Genomic DNA, 23,508 nt, shown 5'->3' on the forward strand with positions numbered 1-23,508 from the left:
GTGATCCGGGACAGCCAGCATGGCTACACCAAGGGCAGACCGTGCCTGATCCATATGATACCTTCTGTGATGCAGTGTTGGCAATGATGGACAACAGGAGGGCAATTGATGTCATCTCCCTGGACTTGTGCAAGGCCCTTGCTCCTTCTCTCTAATTTGCAGTGCTTAACCACCCTCTCTTTATAGACGTTTTTCCTGATATCCAACCTAAATTCTCCTGGCTCAACTTGGGCCCATTTCCCCTCGTCCTGTCACCAGTGAGAAGAGACCAGCCCGCAGGACCCGACGCTTGGCCCTATTGAAACTCATACAGTTTTCTTCAGCCCATTGACCAATCTGTCCAGGTCCCTCTGGAGTGCCTTTTTCCCCTCAGAAATCAACACTCTCTCCCAACTTGGTATCATCTGCAAACTTACTGAGGATGAACTCAATCCCCTCATCAAGATTATTGATAAAGATGTTAAATAGGAGGGACCCCAGCACTGAGCCGTGGAGGACACCACTCATGACTGGCCGCCAGCTGGGTTTAACTCCTTTGACCACAACTCTTTGGGCCCGGTCATCCAGCCAGTGTTTCACCCAATGGAGAGTAAGCCCATCCAAACCATGGGCAGCCAGCTTCTCCATGAGGATGTTGTGGGGGACAGTGTCAAAGGCCCCACCTTCATCCACTAAGCGGATCACCTTGTCATAGAATGACATCATATTTGTCAAGCGGGATTTATCATTCATATGATCTCAGGAGGCTTTAACCCAACTGCTGAAAGGATATAGAAAGGATATATGAATATGTCATCCCTGTGTCACGGCAATCATAAGCCCTGTGCATGATCTACATTTCTTACACACTCCATCCTTCTCACAGCCATACACGAGGCTCTGGGGAGCGGACGTTTCCGTTGTTGGGGGTCCTGCTGCCACCTCGAGGTATTGAGACGAACTGCCACCTTCTGTGTTGAAACATGAGGGAAAAATACAATTCTGAACCACCAGCACCTCGAAGTCCCTTCAAGAGACTCCAACTACTGCCCTGAGCCCTCCAGTTCCCCCTGCTGTCCCTTAAAAACCTCAGGAGTGCTAGCAGCACCTCATGCCTTAGGATGCCCGGTGGATTTCACAAGGATGCACTCATCTGCTGCACTGTGATAATCGGCAAAAATATCCAGCGGCGCTGACCCATGCTGGGGGCTCAGTGGTGACATACAGGGAAACCTGCCGTGCTGCAGTGTGTGCCCAGAGCCTCTGGTTCTGCTGCTGGGCACCGCTGGGCGCAGCCTGGCTCCATCCTCTCTGCACCTCCCTGCATGGACTGATGGCCGTGCCCGGGATCCCCTCGAGCTCCTCTTCTGCAGGATGAGCCGCCTTAGCTCTCCCAGAATCCCACCCCAGTCATTTCCCACGCAGTGCGGAGGAGGGGAGGGGATTTGGGGGAAGGAACGGGGCAGGTAGTTGCAGTCCTATGACACGGCCATTTGTGCTGCCCCGTCCTTACCCAGAGGTGGACACGGGGATGGGGGGGTCTTTGGAGCTGCAGATATGACTGCACACAGAAGTGCTGAAAAACGAACGCTAAACATTTAATCATGTAACACACAGAGCAATAAACAGAGAAATGACCGTATTCCCAACCAGCTCCCACCGAACGATCATCCCCCTTCACGGCTTCTCTCCTCGGGACCAACACGAAGCGGCTCCGTGTTGGCTTCACGCAGCTCCGGGAGCTCCGCACGGGGACAGACAGACAGATGGAAAACTTGGGGACTGCAGCTGCTGGGCAGCAGCTCAGCACAGCGCTCCGATGATTCGAGCCGGGAAAGAGCCGAAGGCTCTTACTGACTCCGTGCCGGGCTCGAACACGTCTCGATCCGTGCAATCGCTCCCTCTCTTTCGGGGCTGCCCGGCTTAGCCAGGAGCCGCTCCCGGACACCGGCCAGGTCCCGCCGTTCGCGGTCAGCCGCCGCTTCTCGCAGCCCGGCGGCGCAACGACGGAGGACGACTCGGTTCCGACGGGGGACGGACGGGGCCGGCGGCGGTGCCCCCGCGCCGCCTTCCCCTGACCGACTGGCGCACCCGAAGCGCGGGGCGGGCGGCGGCGGGGACACGAGGCGGCGGACCGCCACTTTCCCCGCACGGAGACCCGCGGCTCCGCCCTCGCGCCGGCGCCTTCGAGGCGGCCCCGCGTCCGCGTTCGCCATTGGCGGAAAGCCCGCGCTCGGCCCCGCCTCCTCCGCGCTCCCATTGGTCGGTCCGCCGAACTGGGCGGGCGCTCCGCGCGGGGTCCTTTCCGTCCGCAGTCGCGCCGTCATTGCGTCATCACCGCGCGCGTACCGGACGGCCCTGGCCCTGCTGCCCGCGGCGGTGCCTGGGGTTGTTGTGACCAAAGTGCGGGACCCGGCATGTGGTGGTGTTGAACGTCGTGCTGTTGGCATCGGCTGTCGATCGGCCTGTCCAGAGCCCTCTGCAGGGTCTTCGTATCCTTAGGCAGATAATGGAGGATGCCGGAGCTGAGGGGCAATGGGAGGCAGGGAGGGGAGCGTCCTGCCTTGCCGCCGGCAGCCTGGGGACCGCGTGCTGTGGGTGCCAGCACGAAGCTCCTCCGTCTGTCAGCACGGGAGCAGCGGTTGTGGCTGCAGCAGCAGGATCTCAGCGCAGCCCTGCAGAGAGTGGTCCGGCAGCACGAGAAGAAGATGCAGGCCATGGAGTGTGAGAGCCTCAGCGGCATCTGCAGCCTGCGAGGAGGTGAGCAAGGCCGGGAAGAGGAAGATGTGGGACTCTTGGGGAGGGATGCAGAATAGCAGCATCAGTGGCAGGATCAGCTGCTTCCTTCTCCAGTCCTGACACCGTGCACTGGTTTCCTTTGAGAAGCCACCGCAGAAGCCAGACCCACTGTCACATCTGGGGAGTTCCACAGAACGCACAGACGTGGGGTAAGTTGAGGTTGGATATCAGGACAAACTTCTATACAGTAAGGGTTGTTAAGCACTGGAATAGGCTCCCAGGGAGGTGGTTGAGTCACCATCCCTGAATGTGTTTAAAAACCATTTGGATGTGGTGCTCAGGGCCATGATTTAGAGGTGGGTTGTTAGTTAGGGTAGTATGATTAGGTCATGGTTGGACTCGGTGATCTTTAAGGTCACTTTTTCAACCTGTGAGATTCTCCAACAGGGCCACTAGAATTGGTGCCCAAGATCACGTCCAGATGGGTTTGGAGATCTCCAAGAGGAGACACTGCAGCCTCTCTGGGTCCCTGTGCCAGTGCTGCAGCGCTTAAACAGCACAGGAGGGCTCCTGATGTTTGGCAGCAACCTCTGGTCCTTGCAGTGGGCTCTACTGTATGCAGCCTGGCTCTGTCCTCTCTGCCCCTCCATGCAGGATTGATGGGCCATGGGTGGAATCCCCCTGAGTCCTTCTCCAGGCTGAGCAGCCCACTCTCTCTCAGCCTCTTGTCATGGAAGAGGTGTTCCAGTCCCTTCACCATCTTGGTAGCCCTCCATTGGACTCTTTCCAGTATGTTCAGTCTGTCCATCTGTCTTGTACTGGGAGCCCAGACCTGGACACTGTTCTCCAGATGCAGCCTCACAGAGCAAAGGTAATGGTGCAGAATAAACCTGATACAAGAGAAGTCAAGACTTGGGCTATGATAGGAGCACACTGCTTTATGATTGACATGGAGAACTGGTAGGAAGAAGGCCTGAACACAGATGCCAGGTGGTCCAGCTTTTGTTTCACTGGAAACCAGATGCTTCATGGGCAGCAATATAGAGATAGGTTCTCCATGTAGTTGTGCTCCTGTGGCTTCTTTCTGATATGCTTGGGAAGTCCCACTAGAATAGACTGCTGGATGAGACGGAAGCCTGATACATCACTTGTGTGGGTCGAGTTGTACTATCTCTGTTTTCACATCTTTTATGTTTGGTGTTTTTTTCTTTTCAATTCAACTCTATGTGTGTATTGGTGCAAGTCTGCCTTTGCTAAATCCTTTTCTTGTGGCCTTAGACAACAATCAAGAGAGTCTCAAGTTTCAGCACTGAGCAAGAGGCGCAGGCACTCAGGAAGGCCATGAAGAGCTTTGATAAGTTGATCCTCCTCCACAGGTCAACTTTTATTTTTTCCCCAGCACAGGGAATGGCTGCTTGCATTGCTCCACTGCACAACTGCCCTAAAAATTGTTGGAAAGTGGAAACAGAACTACCCTTCGTGTCCTAAAATGCAGCTGCTCTGGTAGCATGGGTCCTGGTAGCTTTGTGTACATAGATGTAGTCCTGGGGCTGTTGAGAATTCGCTGTGTAGGGGACTGGAGGTGGCACAAGAGCAGAGGGCACTTTTATTCTTGTGCAAGCAGCCTGATTAACTTCCATTTGTTTCTTGCACGGATGAAGATGCTATCACTGACGTCTTTACCAAACTAAATGTTTCCCAGCGTCAGCAAGTTCTGATCACCTATATGAGCAGTAGTGGCAGGGTAGGTGGTCTGCAAAGATGTGTGAACGTGGTTGTGTCACTTGGATGAAAAGTGAAAAATGACCTTATGTCCATAAGAGAAGGGTCAGCAGAGACTTTACCTGACCAAGGTTGTTTTATTCTTGTTCAGTTCAGAGCAGTTGTTGATGCAAGGAGGGTGTGAGCCTGAAGAGAAGTGGTGAACAGCTCAGTTCCTTCTGTCCTCAAAGGCCGTACCTTCTGCCAATTTCTTTCTCCTTTTTTGGCCTTTTAGGATTTGATTGATGACTTGAAGTCAGAGCTGAGGGGAATTTTGAGAGAGCGATCATTGGCCTGATGACTCCCACCACCATGTATGACATGCACGAACTAAGGAGGGCTGTGAAGGTTTGGAAATCTTCCTTTTGTATTGCTTAAGTTCTGGCCAAGGGCTTACTGCTTTGTTATGTACGTCTTCTTATTTATTATGAATTCTTAAAGAAACCTGGTTGCACTCACAAGCAGTTGCTGGTATCTTAAATCTTGCCTTGGCAGTTCCCTAGGGAGCAGGAACAGGTGAAGGCTGCCTGTTAGAAATTCTGGCTTCTCACACCAATGAAGAGATTGGTCGCATTAAGGAGAACTACGAGCTTCGTAAGCAGTGTGAAAGGCCAGGCCTTGTCCTGCTGTCTGACAATCAGTTTGTGTGTGTGCAGGCAGATGTGAAGAGGAAGGAGTCTAGGGAGCTTTTAGGTGTGACACACTGGCCAACCTGGGTGTTGCTGTTTGTCCAGGGAGAAGCTAGACTAGAATTTCACCAGCAGCTGAATTGGTGTAAATAAAATGGAGAGGAGCATTCTGTCTGTCAGTGGGACATGTGGCTCTCTTGCCAGTTTTTTTACTGTCTGTGCTTCTTAATTGGAGGCTGTAGCACTAATGATGATGGCTGGAGTGCTGCAGTGATGCTGAGAGCCCTGGGCCCAGTTCTGTGCTTAACTAGGTTATGGCTGGCAAATGTTGTGGGCAGCACCCAGGTGGTGGCACTGTTCCTAACGGATGCTGTGTATGTGTTCTTGCTAGAATCTGACTGCTCCCTTAATGATGACGTTGTATCTACACATCTTCCATGTTTTGAAGAGTCCTCGTGTCCCTCACAACGGTGAGCCACACTGAGGGGAAAGAGGGTGAATCTTCCTGTGGGCACGGCTCTGCACTCAGTGGTGAGGAGCTCCAAGCTGTCTTTTTCTCACCCTATGTGTCCCATGGCCTGCTCCTCAAACCCAGCTTCTGCAGGGAGGGGACTCTGAGGTGTGCATGAGTGCTGTGGGCTCTTCTTTAAACATCCCAGTAAAGTGGGTTGCTGCTCATTTTTAGAAGGAATCCCAAAGCATGCCTGAGCTGTGTTTCACTGTGTTTATAAACTAGTCTTCCCTTTGAAGGACTCCATTATCCATCAGCAGCTGTTCCTGAATGAGGAATTCCCAGGAGTTGTTTCCAGTAGATACTCTGGTGAACTGAGTCTTCTATCCTTGTGTCTTTGCAGGGAAACAGAGATGAAGGAATATACGTGGATGCTCAGCAAGATGCTCAAGTGTGTAGTAATGGTCTTCCCAATCTATTCTTGAGCATGTGATGCATGGTGAAGAGAAGCCAATCTGTGAAATGGGAATAATGGTTCTAGTCTGGTTTGCAAGACTCTAATGAGAGGTCTCTAGACAGGCTGGTTACAGGCAGGGGCAATAACATCTTGTTTGTGGGTTGCCATGCCTGGTTGGTGCTTGTTGGAAAATATCTGTGATCTGGACAAGTATGGGCAAGCAGTGCTCTAGCTCCGAGGAATTAAAGATCTCCTGTACACCCAGTTTTCTCCATGAGCCTTACTTTGTCATCCATAATGTCTGTAAGTGCCTGTATGAAGTGGGGGAGAAGAAATGGGGAACAGATGAGGTGCAGCTTATGTCCATCCTCTGTACACGGAACAGATATCACCTTCTGAGAGGCAGGACCCTCTCACAGTGTCCTGGGGTTTTTTTTCCTTCCTTGTTTGTGTGTGATGCTTTTGTAGGAGCTCCATAGCTGTTCAGTAAATGTGAACTCTTCTGAGGCAACAGGTGTCCTAGAGAGAACCCCATTGCATCCATTCCATTTAGGCTGTTTTATTCCCTCCTGAGACTGAAAGGGGCTTTAGAAACCTAAGTACCAGCATGGAAGGCAGAGATCATGAAGTGTGACTGCCATTGGGGCAGGGGGGAGAGGAGCTAAGAAACTTTGGCAGCACAAAGTAGCAGGTCTTGAAAATGGTAATAGCTGTGGTAGACCAATTAGCAAGTCTGTTAGCAATGAAAAATTTCTATGGGATGATCCTGATTTAGCTGCAGTGCTGCAGGAATTATAGAATGTTCATGCTGTATATGAGAAGCTTATTGTTGCAAAGTGGTCCTTTGAATCTCTCTGACTTTCTGCCCATGGACTCTTCCTCCTAGTTTTTGATGGTAATGAGGCATTGCTGACAAGGACATAATGGACAGTGTTAAATCTGAGATGTTAGGAGACCTGGAAGGTGCTTTGCTGGCTGTGCATGAGTGCTCTGCTTTTAAACGTTGTCTACAAAGGAATGAAATGATTAGAGGTGCTGTGTCTTCCCTTGAGCGGCTGTTACATGGTTCCAGGAGGCAGATATGGTTTGTCTTTGTTTATGGGCACAAAGCCAGGCTGGGTGGGACTTGGAGCACTCTGGTGTAGAAGGAGGTGTCCCTGCCTATTGCAGGGGGGTTGGAACTAGATGATCTTAGGGGTCTCCTCCAACCCAAACCATTCTATGATTCTATGCTTTATAGACCCAGTCAGGTGAGAAAGCTTTGTGCTTTATGGTACAGTGTGCTTGGCCAAATGGTGCTTTGGCAGCAGAGGTTTGCTGTCAGGAGGCATGAAAGCCTTCATGCAAATACTGCTGCGTGCCAGGCACAGAGACATTAGCTCACAGCACATCGCTGACTGGATGCCTACACTGGAGCTCCTGTTTGTTAACCTGGAGTTGCATCTTGACAGAGGAAACACCTGCACCAAGAAAGTGCTGCAGCTTTGTGGAAAACCTCCTGCTTTTACTGATCTTAATTCTCTTGTTCTTGTCTCTCCTTACAGCAAAGTGCGTGCGAAACGAGCCTACGTGCTCTGCTGAAAGACTCTGTAAATCCATGAAGGTAAACAGATTATGGAGTAAGATTGCTTGCTTCTTTCTTGCATGTTCGTGCTCAAGTCAGCAGCATCATGGCAATCATGAGATGGAAGTTGCAGCCAGTCAGGAAGCTGGCTTTTCCAGGAAAGATCAGGCTTTTCTGCACATCAGGGTAGTAGTCATACTCAAGAGCAAGCTGCTGCTAATTGATTGCTCCATTAATGCAAAAATGCTCTAATTAAGAGCAGCTCCTGCACAAGACTGGGTACTGAGACCTTTGTGTCTGTGGGTGATTCTCCAGCAAGTTCTGTGTTAGCTGCATGTGGCTGCTTTGCTTTCAAGGGCCTGGGAACAGATGACAGCAGTCTGATCGGAGTGATAGTACCATGCTCTGAAATTGATGTGCTGGATATCAGAAGAGAATTCCTGACCACGTATGGGAAGTCTCTCTACTCCTTCATGAAGGTAAACTTGTTGATGTGAGACACAAAAAGTGGGATCTTCTGAGTGCCTTTAAGGACAGATCCACCCTTCACACCTGTTGGGTATTTTAGAGTAGCTGAGACGAAGCAGATGTTACAAAAACATACAGAAAATGTTCTTGAATATTCCTAAATTGTCTAGGATATGAACACTGCAAAAAGAAATCTGTCTTAAGAAGAATTTTACTTTAATAGAACTTAAAAATGATTCATATTCCTTTTTTTTTCTTTTCTCAGTTACTCAGTTTTCTCTGGCCTTCTCTCTTCCTCTCCTCTACTTTCTTTTTTTCTGCACTCTTCTCCGTCTTTGCACCATTCCTTTCTTTTTTCCTCCATCTGCCCTTTCCTCTTTTGCTGTTCCTTCTGTTCTCCCTGCCCTCTCTTTTTTTCTCTTGTCCTTTTTAGATCTGTTCTTACCTGTATCTTCTCTTCTGCCCTCTTTCTTTTCTCCCTCATTCACTTTTCTGTTCTTTCCCCTTACAAGCTCCTCTCTTCCCTTTTTTCTTTGTTCTGCTCTATCTTTCCTCTCCTCTCCTTCTGTCCTCTCCTCTTTGTGGCAAGAGGACTCCGAGCTCCCTTGCTGGTGTGGCAAGAGAGGCACAGGTTCCCTTGCTGGTGCAGAAGGAAGGATGAAAGACTTTTATTGTAGGTGCTTACAACTTTTTATACCCGCACAACAACTGGTTACATGTAGGAACCAGGTGCCTCGTGTGTGTTTATGTCTGGCTCAAGTTACTGCTAAGCTTTTTTACTCATTAGCAAGATAATGACTTTCTTTATCCCACATTTCCCCCTTCTTTATTAACAGATAAAGAAGCACAGTTCAAAAACAATCCTAAAAGTAGCTAAACTAAAATTAATACACTGAACAAAGGATGGGTTCTTTAGAGTACAAACAATAGTCCATATTAACCAATCTCAATGATTCCAATTCTTATGATTCCTTGGTGACACAGTCGACAAAGTGAGTCTCTTGTCGGTGAGAGTCCAAACCACTGATGAGAGTGCTGTGATCATGTTACAGCAGATGGTGAGACAGGTGGCCAGACCCCCCAGACTCACATGAGCACCCCCTGGACACCCCAAGACACCTCTGGGAACATCCCCAGACCCTTCTGGATGACTCCAGGACCACTCAGACCCACATGAGGACTCCCTGGACCCTACCAGACTCTACCGGGACATCTCCAGATCAGCCCGGGGACTCCTCAGAGCTCCTGGGCCCACAGTGGGAACTTCCAGATCCTTCCAGGGTGTCATGGGACCAACCTGGGGACTCCCTTGAGCCGGGCTGGGGGTTGCCCTGGCAGCAGGATGGGCTTCGGTGTGGAAGAATCTTCCCAGTGCCCACCTCAGAGCTCGGGCTGAAGGCAGCAGCGTGTGGGAAGAAGGGGCCTTTAGCCCATCCATGGCACTGGGGAATCTGGAGGCGATGGGAAAGCAAACGGAGAAGCAGCAGATGCTCTGTAGCATGGGGAGGGCTTAAGAGCCCGACTCTGGGCAGCGGTCCTCTGCAAATTGTTGGGAAGCAGCAGGAAATTCTGCCAGCAGTTGCCTGGGAACCTTTAGAAGCCCTGGCCGTGCTCCTTGTGCTTCCGCCCATCAAATGCCTTTCTCTTCCAGATGGCGTCAGCAGGACCTGTTGTGCATGAGCTCCCATCTCTGGGGTAAGAACACTTCCTTGCCCTGCACCTGGCTCTGTAGCGTGGCCTCAGCTGGCTGTGTGCTCTTTACATGCCCTCGTGCCCTTCCCATTTGTACAGTGGAAGGCAGCCCTTGGCAAAGTGAAGGAACTGAAGGGGTTGGGGGATAAGGAAGGGCACAACCCCCCAGAATCCTTCACCTCATGGCACTGGAGCTCCGACCTGCGGGGTGGACACGCTTTGCCTTCAGGAACTCACCGGTTTGGCTGGAGGGGAAGAGGCAGGAGCTGAACGTGAAAACTACTCAGCTGTCGGCCAGGAATGACCTCATTCTCGAATCAGTGTTTGATGTTCTCCAAGAGAATGAGATCCACGGATTGAAGAGAGAGGTAATGGTGCTGCTCCCCCCTGTTTCCTCTCAGCCCTTTCTAGAGACAGTTCTGTGCTCTGGCTGCCCACCCACACCTGGCTCTCAGGCTCAGCCTCTCTTGTATCTTAGAGTCGCTCTGGTCCCCTCACTGAGAGCTGCTGCTGGTGCTAGCTGCACAGTACAGCTGGGATCAGGGTGCTCTGTACAGCACTGTGAATTCCCCCTTGGCTGGGCCCCAGCCAGGCACCTGCTGGGCTTGGCTTGGAGGCCGGACATCGTGCCTTCCAAGAGACTTGCGGGTCAGGCTACTTAGCTGGAAGGTCTGTTCTCCAGGCCAGTTGCAACTGGAGCACTCCAGGGCCTGGCTGGCTCAGGGCATGATCTGACTGCCAGTCCAGGCTGTTCTGGAGATGGCACAAGGCTGGCAGCAAGAGGGTCAGGCAGAGCCCAAAGTCCATCTCTGCTGTGTCTCTGGAGTCCAGTGGCTCATCGGGGCACACTTTCTGGAAGATCTTGCCGGATTTCTGGAAAGACATGGAGCCCTCCCTTAGCTCTCAGACAGGACTCCCTAGTCACACCAATCTTTTCCAGTGTTTGTGCTCACTGCTGTCTCTCCATTCCTCTGCCTGGAAATTCTGCAGTTGACACAGCACGCCATTGAGAAACTCATGGAAAACAGTGTCTGGATGCCCAACTGGGTTCTGGAAACCATGGGTGTGTAGACAGACAGCTTTACTACCCTCAGCTTTGCATCTGGCACTCCCCATAGCCTGCCAAGGTCTTTCTGTCAGAGTTCTCTCATAGAGCTTTAGAAGGCTGAGGTCTGAAGGGACCTTACAGACCATCCCAGTCCAACTTCCTACTGTTGACAGGGCTGCCACCCTTTCCATCAGGGTGCTCAGGGCCCCATCCAGCCTCGTCTCCAGCGCCCTCAGGAATGGGGCATCCATGGCTTCTCTGGGTGGCACATTGCAGGGCCTTACCGTCCACTGGGGATCAAGAATTTTCTCCTGACATCCCATCTAAATCTCCCCTCTCTGAGAATTTAAAAAGCCTTCACCTGTGCTCCTAGAGCTGACCGGCTCCTTTCCCCAGGTGCTCAATCAGTGGCTCAGGCTGGCACTCAACAGTTCCCATACACAGCGGGAGGGATTTTGCACCCCAGAGCCCTGCCAACAGCTTCAGGGAATGAGCATTCACTCCTTCAGCTCATCTTTGGGCTGTCCTACTGCATGTCTTTCCATCTTTATTTGAGGTGCCACTGTTGATGCAGAGAGGACATCTAAGAGTTACGGTGGGAAAGGCTGGAAGAACTGCTGGCTTTCTCCACTCTTTTCCACCGCAAAGCCTCCCGAGATGCTCTTGCAGGTATGGCAGGAGAAATGGTGACTGTGTGTTCACTGCTTTGCCTTCTGGCTGCGGGAGCAAGCGTGCAGCAATTTCCTTTGATCCAGCTGCACTGCTCAGCCCACACTCTTCACCACATTACTGACACCAGTGTTTGGAAGGTGATGGGGTGACAGATGCTGGGAGGGCTGCCCTGCCAGCTCTGGGCAAGCAGACAAAGGTGGTTGACTCCAGACCTGTTGTCCAAGCCTTTGTATATTCTCCTCCTGTCCCTTGACTGGCGTTCCATTACAAGGAGAACAGCAGCCCACTGACAAGGCAATTTCTGTGCTCCTTGCCCATCAGCCAGTTCTGGCAGCTCTTTGCCTCACTGCTGATGGGCGTGTCTTTCTCATTTCAGCCCGATATTTCTCCTGGCAACTGCTGGGCTTTCTTGGGGCCATGTGGTCATCCGGCTGTTGGAGAAAATCTGGCCCACAGCTTTCACTGTCTGGCATATCTCCAAGAAGGTCTCTCCCTCTAGGGAAGTCAGCAGTGCCCCCAAAGAGTTTGCTGTCTTGGTAAGTCTCTGTCTGCTGCTTCTTCTGGAGGGCTACAAGGAAAAGCTTTGCCATAGAGCCCCAAAGACCCCATAGTGGTGGGAGCTCCCAGAGAGCTGTGGTGGACTGCTGCACAGCGCAGCATCCTGCCCAAGGGCACAGAGACCCTCGGGGTGCTTACACGTCTCCAGAGGCCTCTGCTGCTCTTTGTGGCAAGCAGCTGGGAGCAATTGCTCCACCTGCCCTGACTAAGGTTCACCCTCCTTTGTGCTCCAGTCCTGCCAGAGCAGAGGGAGGGGGGGAAGGGCTCCCACCTTCAGCCTCGGCATGTTCTTTTTCACGCAGCTTGCTTAAGTGTGACCACCGTCATCTCTTGTCTCTGAGGAAGTGGATGAGGACAAAGGTGAAACTCTCCTGTGGTTATTCATTTACGACGTGGACAGAGAGATCACCCAGACCTTCCACATGCAGGTATGGCAAGTGCGTGCGGTAGGCTGCCAGGGAGGAAGGCCGGGCTGCCTGCAAGTTCTGGGACGAAAGGGTTTGCCTGCTCAGGCGGGCCTTCCTCTGCTCTCCAACACGGCCGACTCATGCGGGGAAGACAGACGAGGCAGCCGTCCCACCTTTGGAAGGATCGTTCTTCCGGCTAGAGCAGAGAGCAGCAGCGGGAAGGCGCTGTGGGAGGGAAACTGTCCCCCTGCGGGTGTGGAGGGACGATTCTGGTGGGAGGGAGGAGTGCAGTTGCCTTCCCCCATCGGCAGCGCCGTTCCGGCATCCCACGGCAGCCCAGGGAGCGGAACGGAGCGGAGCAGAGCAAGCCAGGGTTCGGCAGCTGGCAAAGAGAGCTGTGTGGATGTGCCGTGGCTCTTTCCACATGCGTAACGAAGCCTCTCCTTTTTGTATTAGCAGGAGGAGCCCTGCAAAGCCTTCGGCCGTGTCAAACTGGAGGTGCGGAGCAACGGGGGAAACGCAGAACGCACCTGCCTGTACCGAGTGGAAATTCACGACAACTCGTAAAAGACAGCAGAGATTTTTAGAAGGGAATAATTAAAATAAAATGTTGATTACTTTCTGCCCGCGTTGAGGGCGACTACTGGAGCGGCGCGTTGGGGTTGGTGGAGGGCGGAGCTACAGGGCTGACTTGGGCGAGCGCCACGGCGATCTGTGACGTCATCACCCTGCGCCGCGAGGAGCGGCAGCCGTGCGGGAAAACGTCGTGCGACGCCCCGTGCTGTGACGCCATCACTACGCCGCGAAGAGGCGGTGGCGATGCGGAAGTGGTGCGGGATCCTGCGCTGCTCCAACACCGCGGGGCGCGGCCCCGGGGCTCCGAGCGCCGCCTCGGCTTCTACAAGTGGATGTTCGGGGGGGGGGGGGGGGGCACCGGGGCGGGGGTCACTCTGTTTTGGCCCCATGGGGCCTCTGTGGTGCTCAGGACCTCTGCTTGGTGCGGGGAGGTGCGGTGCCTGCCTCCCAATCCGGGGTACGTTACTGCTCAGTGTTCTCTTGCTTCCATTTCCTTACGTGAAGCATTTTAAAATGCATGTTGTCATGGGCCGGCATGAGCTCTAGGGTCACTGCCACTGCCCTGCTCAGACTGAGCTGGGTTTGATGCTGGGCGGTTGCTGGGAGGAATCTCAGTAGAAAAGCTGGGCTAGGGAGGAGTTCCCAGCTCCAGCGGTGCCCCTCAGCGTGGCTGTTACCAGAGAAAATGGGTTCTTGATGAGATTCCATCCCATAACTCGGTGAGGATGATGAAATGTCATTACTCCCCTAGAACTCCACTGCCAGGCCCCTGCCTTCATGTCAGATATTGAAAAACAAGGAGAGCGCAAACTTCTCAGAGCACAACTTGTGCCCCTGCCCCATGGATGGCTATTGAGGAGATGGAGAAGAACACTTGCTGATAGAAGCCATGGCAGTCAGACACATAAACTGTATCTAGTGTTGGGCAGCTCTTCCAGCTAGCTGATTTCCAGGCATTGCCCTCCTTAAAAAGTTCTTTGCAAGGCAGAAGAAAGCTGGGAAAATGCTTCTTCCTTATGATTTTTCACTTGTTGATACTTTCTGCAGGGTTCCTGTCCAAAAGGAAAGGTATGGCTGGGTTTCTTTTGCTTGGTTCTTCTTCCTTTTTCTCATTTCTAAGGGAAGGGGCAGAGCAAGGGGAGCCCTACTGAGGCCCCATCTGGAATACTGTGTCCAAGTGTGGAACCCCCACTACAAAAAAGACAGGAAGCTGTTGGAGAGAGTTCAAAGGAGGGCCACAAAGATGATTAGGGGACTGGAATACCTCCCTTATGAAGACAGGCTGAGGGAGCTGGGCATGATCAGCATGAAGAAAAGAAGGCTGCAGGGTGACCTCATTGCAGCCTTTCAATACCTAAAGGGAGCCTACAGAGGGGAGGGGAATCAACTCTTTGAAAGGGTTGATAACTGCAGGACAAGGGGAAATGGTTTTAAGTTGAGGGAGGGGAGATTTAGGTTGGACATCAGGGGGAAATTCTTTACAGAGGGAGTGGTGAGGTGCTGGAACAGCTGCCCAGAGAGGCTGTGGATGCCCCATCCCTGGAGGTGTTCAAAGCCAGATTGGATGGGGCCCTGGGCAGCCTGGTCTTGTATTAAATGTGGAGGTTGGTGGCCCTGCCTGTGGTAGGGGGGTTGCAGATTCATGATCCTTGAGGTCCCTTCCAACACTGGCCATTCTCTGATTCTGTGATACTGGTCCCTTGTGACCTCAATAACCTCTTAGATTCTGCAGTCACTGCTGACAGCCTGGGCTAATGACATGGATGTGGCTTAGGCTGTATTTTCCCTTAGTGATAATTAATCTCTCAGCTCTCTGATAATCTATCTCTGGCATGATCTGGAAACTCTCTGCAAACCTTTACAGCCCGTTCCCACCAACGTTTGTTCCTTTCTCTCCTCAGAAGCAGTGCAGCACGGTTCCCCGTGTTTGGGAGCAGCAGCCAGCAGGCTGCCAGAGATCCAACTGCGCCTTGCAGTGCACAGAGGGACGTGATGGGGACAGAGCTGCAGCATCTGATGCATGGACTCAGATGTGAATGATCCAAATCGTTTATTACAAGTTCTCACATCACTTATATACCTTCACAAGTTTTCTTTTTCTAGCTTTCCCATCCACCCCTTCAACTTTCCCATCCACCTTTACATGTCAACAGAGTGTTCTACAAAACACTCTTCAACACAGGCCTTTATCCAGTCAGAGCTGTGAGACGTTCTTTCTTCTTCTAGAGGTGTCCTTGGTTCTCATGCTGTTTATCTTGCTCCACAGCTTCTGCTCTGAACAGTTTTTCTTGTATTCCCACACAGCATCCTTACTGCGATGCAAAAGTGAGTTTCTTCAGTTCTCTGTCATGAAGGATGGAGGAATGAATTTTGAGTATTACTTCTGAGCGGGTGCAGTGCTGCAGGGGATGTCATGTAAGCATCCATTTGGAGTGCATGAAGGGGCAGTGAGAAGTGAACTATCAGTTTGTGTTTGGGCTGTCAAAGTAGCATCTTTCTGTTTTCTGGGGGGACATGGATTTATCGGACAATACTTCTGCTGCCTGCTGGTGTCTGTGAAATCAATACATGATCTGTTGTTGTAGCGACGGAGCCTGCGCATCCGTGGAATGGTCTATGGAAGGAGTGTTGGAAATATCCAAATAATTTATCAGGATGGTATCTCTGATAAAGCAGATTTTATTTGCAATTGCAATGGCAGGCCTCCTGCTAGCAGGTGAGCCCCCAGAAAAATGGTGTTACAACTTTTTATGCCCTATTGCCTGACGCTTATCTCTTTATCCTCTAGTTCCTCATTGGCTGAGTGCTTTAGGTTCACCAATCTTCTTGACACTTCACTAAACATACAAACGCTGGAAAAACATAAATCTTCACTGGCTAAGCGTAAACTTCTAATTAATTAATTAACTTCTGATACTTACTTCACACTTGGTTATTGTTTTTGGATGTCTGCTCATCCTCCCTTGCATAGAGATAAGCTCGGAAGGAGGACAGAGGGGAGTATCTTGATGCCTGCCTGTCCCAACCTTCTCATGGGGTTGTGACAGTCTGGCCTTCTGTAGAGACCCTAGCTTCTTTGATGTTTGTTAAATCTGTTTTTCTTTTGCTGGGAGTTTCTTATCCTAACAGAACAACCCTACAGTATGTTTTCTAATCCATAACACTATACTCACATTGTTTGGAACATTTAACAACTATTGCAGTTTAGCAAGAAGGAATTAATCACATAATTCAGCAGTTATGTTTCTAAAACATGCCGCTAACATATACAGTATTTCTACTTTTTAGATCAATTATTTCCAAGGATAAGTTACAGAATACAAATACATTATGTTTGACTTCTTCAAACCATTTGCTCTTTTTAGTATCTAATGCAGACACAACATTCCATTCCTACAATTCGCCCCACCTACCCCCCCCCTTTTTTTTTTACAATGTTGATTTCTGCAATTCTTTTCTGAGATACGATTCTAAAGACTTCTTCTTCACTTTCTTCATTTTCCATTTCTTCTAATACCATAATTTTATCCGAATATGGTGTTGGCTCCATTATTGTTTGTTCAGCAGTGCAGTTTCAATTAATTGCTGTACCAATCGCCTCACGCAGGGGACAGCATACAGCATACATACAGCAACCGATGGCCATCAGGACTCCTGCTACCACAATCGAAGTAAATATGGACACAGTCATCCCTTTCCATTTGCCAAACCAGGACTCCAACCATCCAGTGATGGAAGTATCTATTCCTGAGTTTTCTACCAGTTCATCAGCAAGAGTAGTAAGCCCCTGTCGTGCTTTAGTTATTGTGCCATCCGGGGCTGTATTATTTAGGGTGAAAGTGCAACAAGTGCCCAACATTACACATTACACATTACACATCCTTTTTCAGCTAATATGTCTAAGAGATCCTGTTTTCCCAGGCCATCCTACTTGTAGCATCCAATTGTGCCACAATTCCCTTTGTTACCTCCTTTGTACAGTTTATAAATCTCTGCTGATTGTAATAGATGTAGTTTATCCAACCTACGTTTTTGTTAATTTGTCACCCACCAGAATAGTGACTCAAATACTGCAGCAATTTGATTTCTAGCCTTGAATTCATCAGGGACACCTCTGGGCACCCCAATTGAATCTCTATATATTGCATCAACAAATGAGACTCCTAGGCTCCTTTTGTTCTTTCTGTGAGTATGTGATAGATCCTTCTCGAATGCCAGAATGGACGGTATACCCAGGGGAACAAGTGCACAGGTACCTCCCCAGTTAGATGGGAGAATGGACGTAAGATCTTCCCACCGCAATACCAGCAGAGATCCGCTCGAGGGATTCCCAGCCTCGAATAGTTCCCCGCTAAATCTTTCATAACATCCAAGGTTTCACTGCACAGTGAGAAATTCCCTATAGGCCTAGTAGTCCTCAGCCTATCTTGAGAGGCAAGCTGTACGGTTACCTATGGCCATGGAGAATGCAGGAGGGATTTTGGCATCCATCTCTGATATCGGGGGAAACAAAAGGGAGAGTGATTTACAGGCTTCATTTCCCCAGGTGGTTTTCTCCAGGTACAGGATCATACATTGCATCCCTTGGGAATCCTTAGTCCACCCCAGAGGAAGGGGTACTACCTGAGCTTCAGGCTGTCCCGATGCGCAAGCATAGCAGTTGCTATGGTTGAGACTCCGGACAGTATACTTAATCCATTCTACCCAGGCATTCACATCTCCGTATCCTGTCTCAATTTCAAACATTTGTCTGAGATCCTTTATTTCTGTAATTACTACGACTGCAGGATTTTTAGGAGGATTTTCCACTCCCTTTTTCTTAACCTGTACATTTTGAGCATGATCAGGGAGTGAATCCCATCCAGCTATTCTGAATCTAGCTACTGGGTCTCTTCCACATATGTTTAGTCCAATGCCATAAGTGATGTTAACAAGGCTGTCGGCCTTGCTAATCGCTATTGTCACTGGATTACACTGCAAGGCCTGGCAGTCTGGTTGGACAACTCCTTTAAACATCCTAATCCGTTCTTTTAGTGTGTGTGTTTGTGAAGTATCAAATATCCCTGGGGTGTATGTCCAGCCTTGGTAAGCAGTCATCCACCATACATTATTCCATCCCCTACCATACATTATTCCATCACCTACAAGGGGATCCCGTATTCATACCTAATTCAGGGCACAGGTATTTCTCTTCATTGCTCAATTATTGTTGGGCACTGAAGCCCCCACAGGCTATCACATGGCATCGAATGTGACGGTCTCAGGCATTTCTCTCCTTGTTACATTTACTCACATCTTAACAGAGTACCCTCCCACGCCCCTCTGCAGGTCATCCTTTTTCCATGCAATCAACTGACCGAGACATTCTTTGAAGGGGATTATTGTCAAGATCAAAACTATTAATTGGTCCCTTCCCAGCATCATTGTCAAATCTTAAATTTCTATATAGTTACTATAGTGAAGAATAGGATATACTCTGCTACAAAATACAAATATACGCCTCCCTACTGTACTGTTGCTGACGTTTGTCTCTCCATTCCTGGGTTAGCACTCCCAGGGCTGCCCCTGATCTATGTCAACAAAGAGCTGGAAAGGTTTATTCAATGCAGGGAGAGCCAGGACTGGGGCTGTAATTAGACTTAGTTTTAATTCCTCTGTTAACTCCTTTTCCTCGGCAGTCCACTCAAGGGTGTTGGGTTCGTTATCTAATAATTTAAGGTATAGTCCTTTGGTTTTCTGAGCATATGCTTCTATCCAGAGCCTGCAGTATCCCACTACCCCTATGAATTTTCTCAATTCCCTCTTTGTTCTGCGCGAGGGTAATTCAACAATTCCCTGAATTCTCTCTGGGGTGATTCTACACTTTCCCTCAGAAACTACACGTCCCAGATATTTACATTCTCTTTCCATATAATGTAGTTTATTCTTTGAGACTCTCAGTCCCTGTTTCCCTAGAAAATGTAGCAGTACATTTGTAGCCTTTTTAACCTCTGCTTTTTCTGGTCCTGACAACAAGATATCATCTACAAATTGTAGCAGTGATACTCCCTCGGGTGGCTGAAAGTGTTCTAATATTTGCTCCAAAACTTGCTCAAACAGATTTGGTGATTCTGCAAACCCCTGAGGCAGAACCATCCACTGATACTGTTGTTTTCACCCACTCTCAGGATCTTCCCACTCAAAGGCAAATATATCTCTGCTCTCCAGATCCAGGAGACAAGACCAAAAGGCATCTTTTAGGTCTATAACACTGAACTATTTATCTTCATTTGGGATTTTGTTCATCAGTGTACATGGGTTTGGAACCACTGGATGTCGTTTTTGTACTATTTCATTAATTTTTCTCAAGTCTTGGACTAATCGATAGGAGCCATCAGGTTTCCTTACTGGCAGACTGGGGGAATTGAAAGGCGACATACATGGTTCCAACAACCCATCTTTCAATAATCCTTGTATCACAGGTTAAAGCTCAGTATGTCCCTCAAAAGGAATTGGGTATTGCTTCTGTCTTATGGTCTCATATTTTTCCTGTAGCTTTATTTTTAAAGGGGCTATTTTCAGCCCCCCCCATTCCCCTCCTTTGCCTAGACCACAGGATCTATCCCTTTCTCATCTGTCTCAGTTAACACATTCATTGATACTGTAATTCCCTCCTGACAGGTTGTTATTTGTATTCCCAGTTTCATCATAAGATCTCTCTCCAGCAAATTAGTGCCTGCATCAGGTACATACAATAACTGTCCTGTTATTGTCCTATTCCCTAATCTCAATTCAGTGTTTTCAAAAAGTGGTACTGTCATCCCAGTCCCGTCTACCCCTGTTATCCTTAGAGTCTCATCTGTTAATTTGAGTCCTGACACTTTATAAGCTAGCAATGATCGAGCTGCCCCAGTATCAACTAAAAATACAACCTCACTACACGATCCAATGTGGAAACCATCAACTTAGCCTTCTGCTTTTCTTCCCCATTTTCCCTTCTAATATATATCTTCTGAGCCTCTTGTAAGAGCTCCTCCAGGGGCCTCGTATTCCATCCTTCTATCTTCTGAAGTTTTCTCTGTATGTCTGGCCATGCCTTAGTTACATCATCTGTCTTTTCTATATTTGTCAGTACTGACAAGTTCTTCTGGAAATACTAAGATTTTGAGAGCTAAACCAGTAAGCTAAAGAAAAATGCACACCCTTTCCTTTCAAGGCCAACTATTTTTAAGAGGTCACCACCAAGTAAAGATACAAAACCAACTTTATTAGTTTCATTGTAGATGTGATGCATGAATATTGGAAAAAATAGAGAAAACTTCTATCCCAGTGTAGCAAAATATTTCCAGCAAAAAATAATAGTTGTTTTCTAGTTACCTACATTTAAAAAAGATAAGTACATGGACATCCTAGTTCTCTGCTAAGAATCATCTGAACACTTCTGGTTGTATGCACTCAGGGACCATGTCTATATCCATGGCTTACTGAGTCTGACTTCAGAAAACCATTGCCACATGAGCTGCCTAGGGAAAACAGTGCCCTCCTGTTTATGCTCTAAATGTTTAAAGTAAAATTAAGCATAATTTCCTTGGTTCAGGCCATCTTCTTTGTTGCCTGAACACCTGGAATAGCTGATATTCCACAAAGATTTACAAGGCTTTGCTCTGCACACAACCTTTGCAAACAGTATCCCACACTGTTTAAAAGACAGCTGAGGGTGTAATGAGTGTGCAACACAAATCAGCACTCACCTCTGCCTTACTGCACAAGCATTTATTCCTGTAGGGCAAAATCAGCCTGTGTTGAAGAAAAGCTGTGTGAAAGTAGACGTGTAAACAACTCTAAAACAAATTAGTATTTCTCAGTCAATAAGTTTGCAGCACACAATATTTGTCTAAAAGTATGATCAAAGTCTATATAGCAGGATAGCAGCCACAACATATTTTTCCTGGAACCCACCACAACTATATTTGCTACTGATTGACAGTTATTATTTTTTTTAATACACACTCTTTGATGGCCAGAAGATGTCGTTCTAGAATTAGATGACTCTGTACTTCAACCACAGCTGAACAATTCCATTTATTTCTTAGAATCATAGAATCAGAAATGTTGGAAAGGACTGCTAAGATCATCAAATCAACTATCAGCCCACTACCACCATGCCCACCAGACCATACGTAATCAAGCTGTTCTAACTGTAGTTCACTGGCAAAAATGAGTCATGCATACACTGATTATGTTAAAAAAAAATAATCTACTCTGACTATGCATTCTCAACCGTTGTGGAAATTATGGGGCTTTTTTTAAAGTAAATCTAATATAGATATAAGTTTTTATATTTATTAGGTTGATTTAATATATGAAAAAAGAAAACTTAGTATCTAAGCATGATATAACATAATTTTAGTAAACAATCCAATTTGAGGTTGTAATTGTAGCACTGCTCTAGGTTATAGGGAGGTTTCATTTATGTTAGATGTTTCATATCAGTTTGCGAATTGAATTTGGCCAACTTTCCTAACACACAAAAGATATTTCCTCCCTTTATTGAGAAATAATTGGACAGTTTGTCACAGAAAAACTGTAGTCCATAGAACTTCATTGTTGTTTCCAACTTTGTTTTACAACTCCCCAGTTGAAAAGAAAGACAGCGCCCAAGGAAAAATACTGCAGAACGAGGTCTCTCATTCACATACATAAAATTGAACCTCTCAGAATCTCTTTATAAGCAAACATATATATTTACAGTTATCTTTGTGTGTGTTTACTACTTGTCTATATCACAGCTATTGGTGGAGAAACGTAACAGTAGTTCATGGAAGAGAGATAGACTGTAACAAACATCTCAGGATTTTATGATCAGCATTTTGGAAGAAACTCTTTTTTTTCTCGTTCTTTGTTTTTATTAGTTTTTTGAATTCTGAGATGTTAGTTCTGTAATCTACAGAAGCTGTAAAATTGATAGATTTACTGTGTCGCTCCTAAACCCAATGTGGTGTCTACAGGCAGATGAAATATTCTCATTTGATGGTGATGGACAAGTTACAAGATAAAATAATGTTCAACCAAGAGGAATCCTTGACATTATATACACACACGCATGACTAGAATAGAGAAAACACACTTTACTTTCTTGTTAACACCACAAGCGTATTGTTTGCTTCAATCAATACCTGATTTCAGTTTGCAAAAATTTCCTTAATGCTGGTGTTTAAGATAGTTGACACCTGAAGAATCAGTCTGTTTGCAAAGGCAAACTGCAATTCAGACAAAGCAAAGAAAACGCTGATTTTGCACATCCACTGAGTGTCCTCATCTAGAAGACAGACTGAAAAATATGGCATGTAACTGTCAAAAGTTTTTAAATTAGAAACAGAAGGAGCATGCTTACTTTTAGCATAACAACTTCTTAGTGTACTTCTTCAGGCTGATTCTAAACATTCCTTGCTTGAGGGGATTCAGCTGTGCTGTTCTCATATCCCAAAATAGTAACCTACATGAATATGATAGAAGCTATGCCCTATTCTTTCTACTGTAACTATAGTACTGTGCAGTTGGGAAATCAGGAGTCATTTAGGAAGGGTGCATATAAGGAAACTAGACAGCACTGCTGCTCAACAATAAGTGGCTCTTAATGGGCAGAAAGGGCTGCCAGCATTAAGCATTTCTTCCTTCAGAGGAAAAACAATTACACATTATGCATTGAGGTTTTTTTTTTTTTTTTTTGCCAAGCACTCTGTGTCAGCAAAATAATAAAACACAGTTAAAGCAAAGTAGTATATAATAGAAAAGTATTATTGTAAGTCTATAAGTCTACTGTATTATTGTAATGATTTTACCTGCTATTCATTTGACTGGGTAGTGCTCCTTAAATAACTCAATATGAGTTTCTAATATGTTCTCCATACATATTGAACATAACAGAACTTTTACAACAAATTTAAACCTTGCAACCTGGCAATGATTAATTTTCAGTATCACTGCTTAAAGTCTATAGTACTGTCTCCCCTCACAGAAGCTATTGAGAGAGCACAGAGGCTATTCATTTTGTCAGAGGCTGGGAGCACAATTGCTTTAAATACTTGAATGATGAGTGAAATCCAGTGTTTCCTCTCCAGCACTGCAGAGGTTTAGCAATGGCAAAGAGGAAGGGACATGTGCAAAAGTTATGCCACTGTACTAAGCAAACATTGGTGTTGCTACCTTCATCTTACAGACAAGTTTGTACCACACTTTTTCTTTTACAAGAGTGGTTTTAAGATGCGCTGTGTGACTTTGCTTCTCTGTAGAGGAAAAGCTACCCAGATAAAAAAAAAGAGAAAGAAAACAATAGCATGAAAAATGGAATGAGGCTGTTATTAAAGAATTTATAGAGAAGGAAAGAATGGAAAAATTACTTCTGCACAAGATGTGGAACAATACAAGGATGAACAAAAATTAAGACTCTGAAAGCTCCAAGTCAGCAGTGTTCGACTCACCAGAACACAAGTTGGCCTTTTTCATAGGAGGGCTTAATCTCATTCAG

At 47.7% G+C, this 23,508-nt stretch overlaps 1 protein-coding gene across 12 annotated transcripts; it reads left to right on the plus strand.

The window, feature by feature from the left end:
* Positions 1–2,351: 2,351 nt before the first annotated feature.
* On the plus strand, positions 2,352–13,047 carry LOC104910080 (uncharacterized). 12 transcript variants are annotated; one of them, XM_085220034.1, is made up of 12 exons: positions 3,540–3,589; positions 3,997–4,094; positions 4,715–4,827; positions 5,500–5,578; positions 7,561–7,619; positions 7,937–8,059; positions 9,700–9,743; positions 9,970–10,108; positions 11,345–11,457; positions 11,837–11,996; positions 12,321–12,446; positions 12,882–13,047. In XM_085220034.1, the coding sequence occupies exons 3-11, from the start codon at positions 4,777–4,779 to the stop codon at positions 12,327–12,329; spliced, it is 777 nt and encodes a 258-aa protein (XP_085076160.1). In that variant the 5' UTR covers positions 3,540–3,589; positions 3,997–4,094; positions 4,715–4,776; the 3' UTR covers positions 12,330–12,446; positions 12,882–13,047. The 12 variants fall into 12 exon arrangements, with proteins under 12 accessions (XP_010706552.2, XP_085076157.1, XP_085076162.1 ...); XM_010708257.4 differs by lacking the exons at positions 3,540–3,589; positions 3,997–4,094 and adding an exon at positions 2,603–2,739; XM_010708253.4 differs by lacking the exons at positions 3,540–3,589; positions 3,997–4,094 and adding an exon at positions 2,874–2,927.
* The last annotated feature ends 10,461 nt before the right edge of the window (positions 13,048–23,508 follow it).

The sequence above is a fragment of the Meleagris gallopavo genome, chromosome 3 (assembly GCF_905368555.1).
Source record: "Meleagris gallopavo chromosome 3, MGAL_WU_HG_1.1, whole genome shotgun sequence".
Classification (NCBI taxonomy): Eukaryota; Metazoa; Chordata; class Aves; order Galliformes; family Phasianidae; genus Meleagris; species Meleagris gallopavo.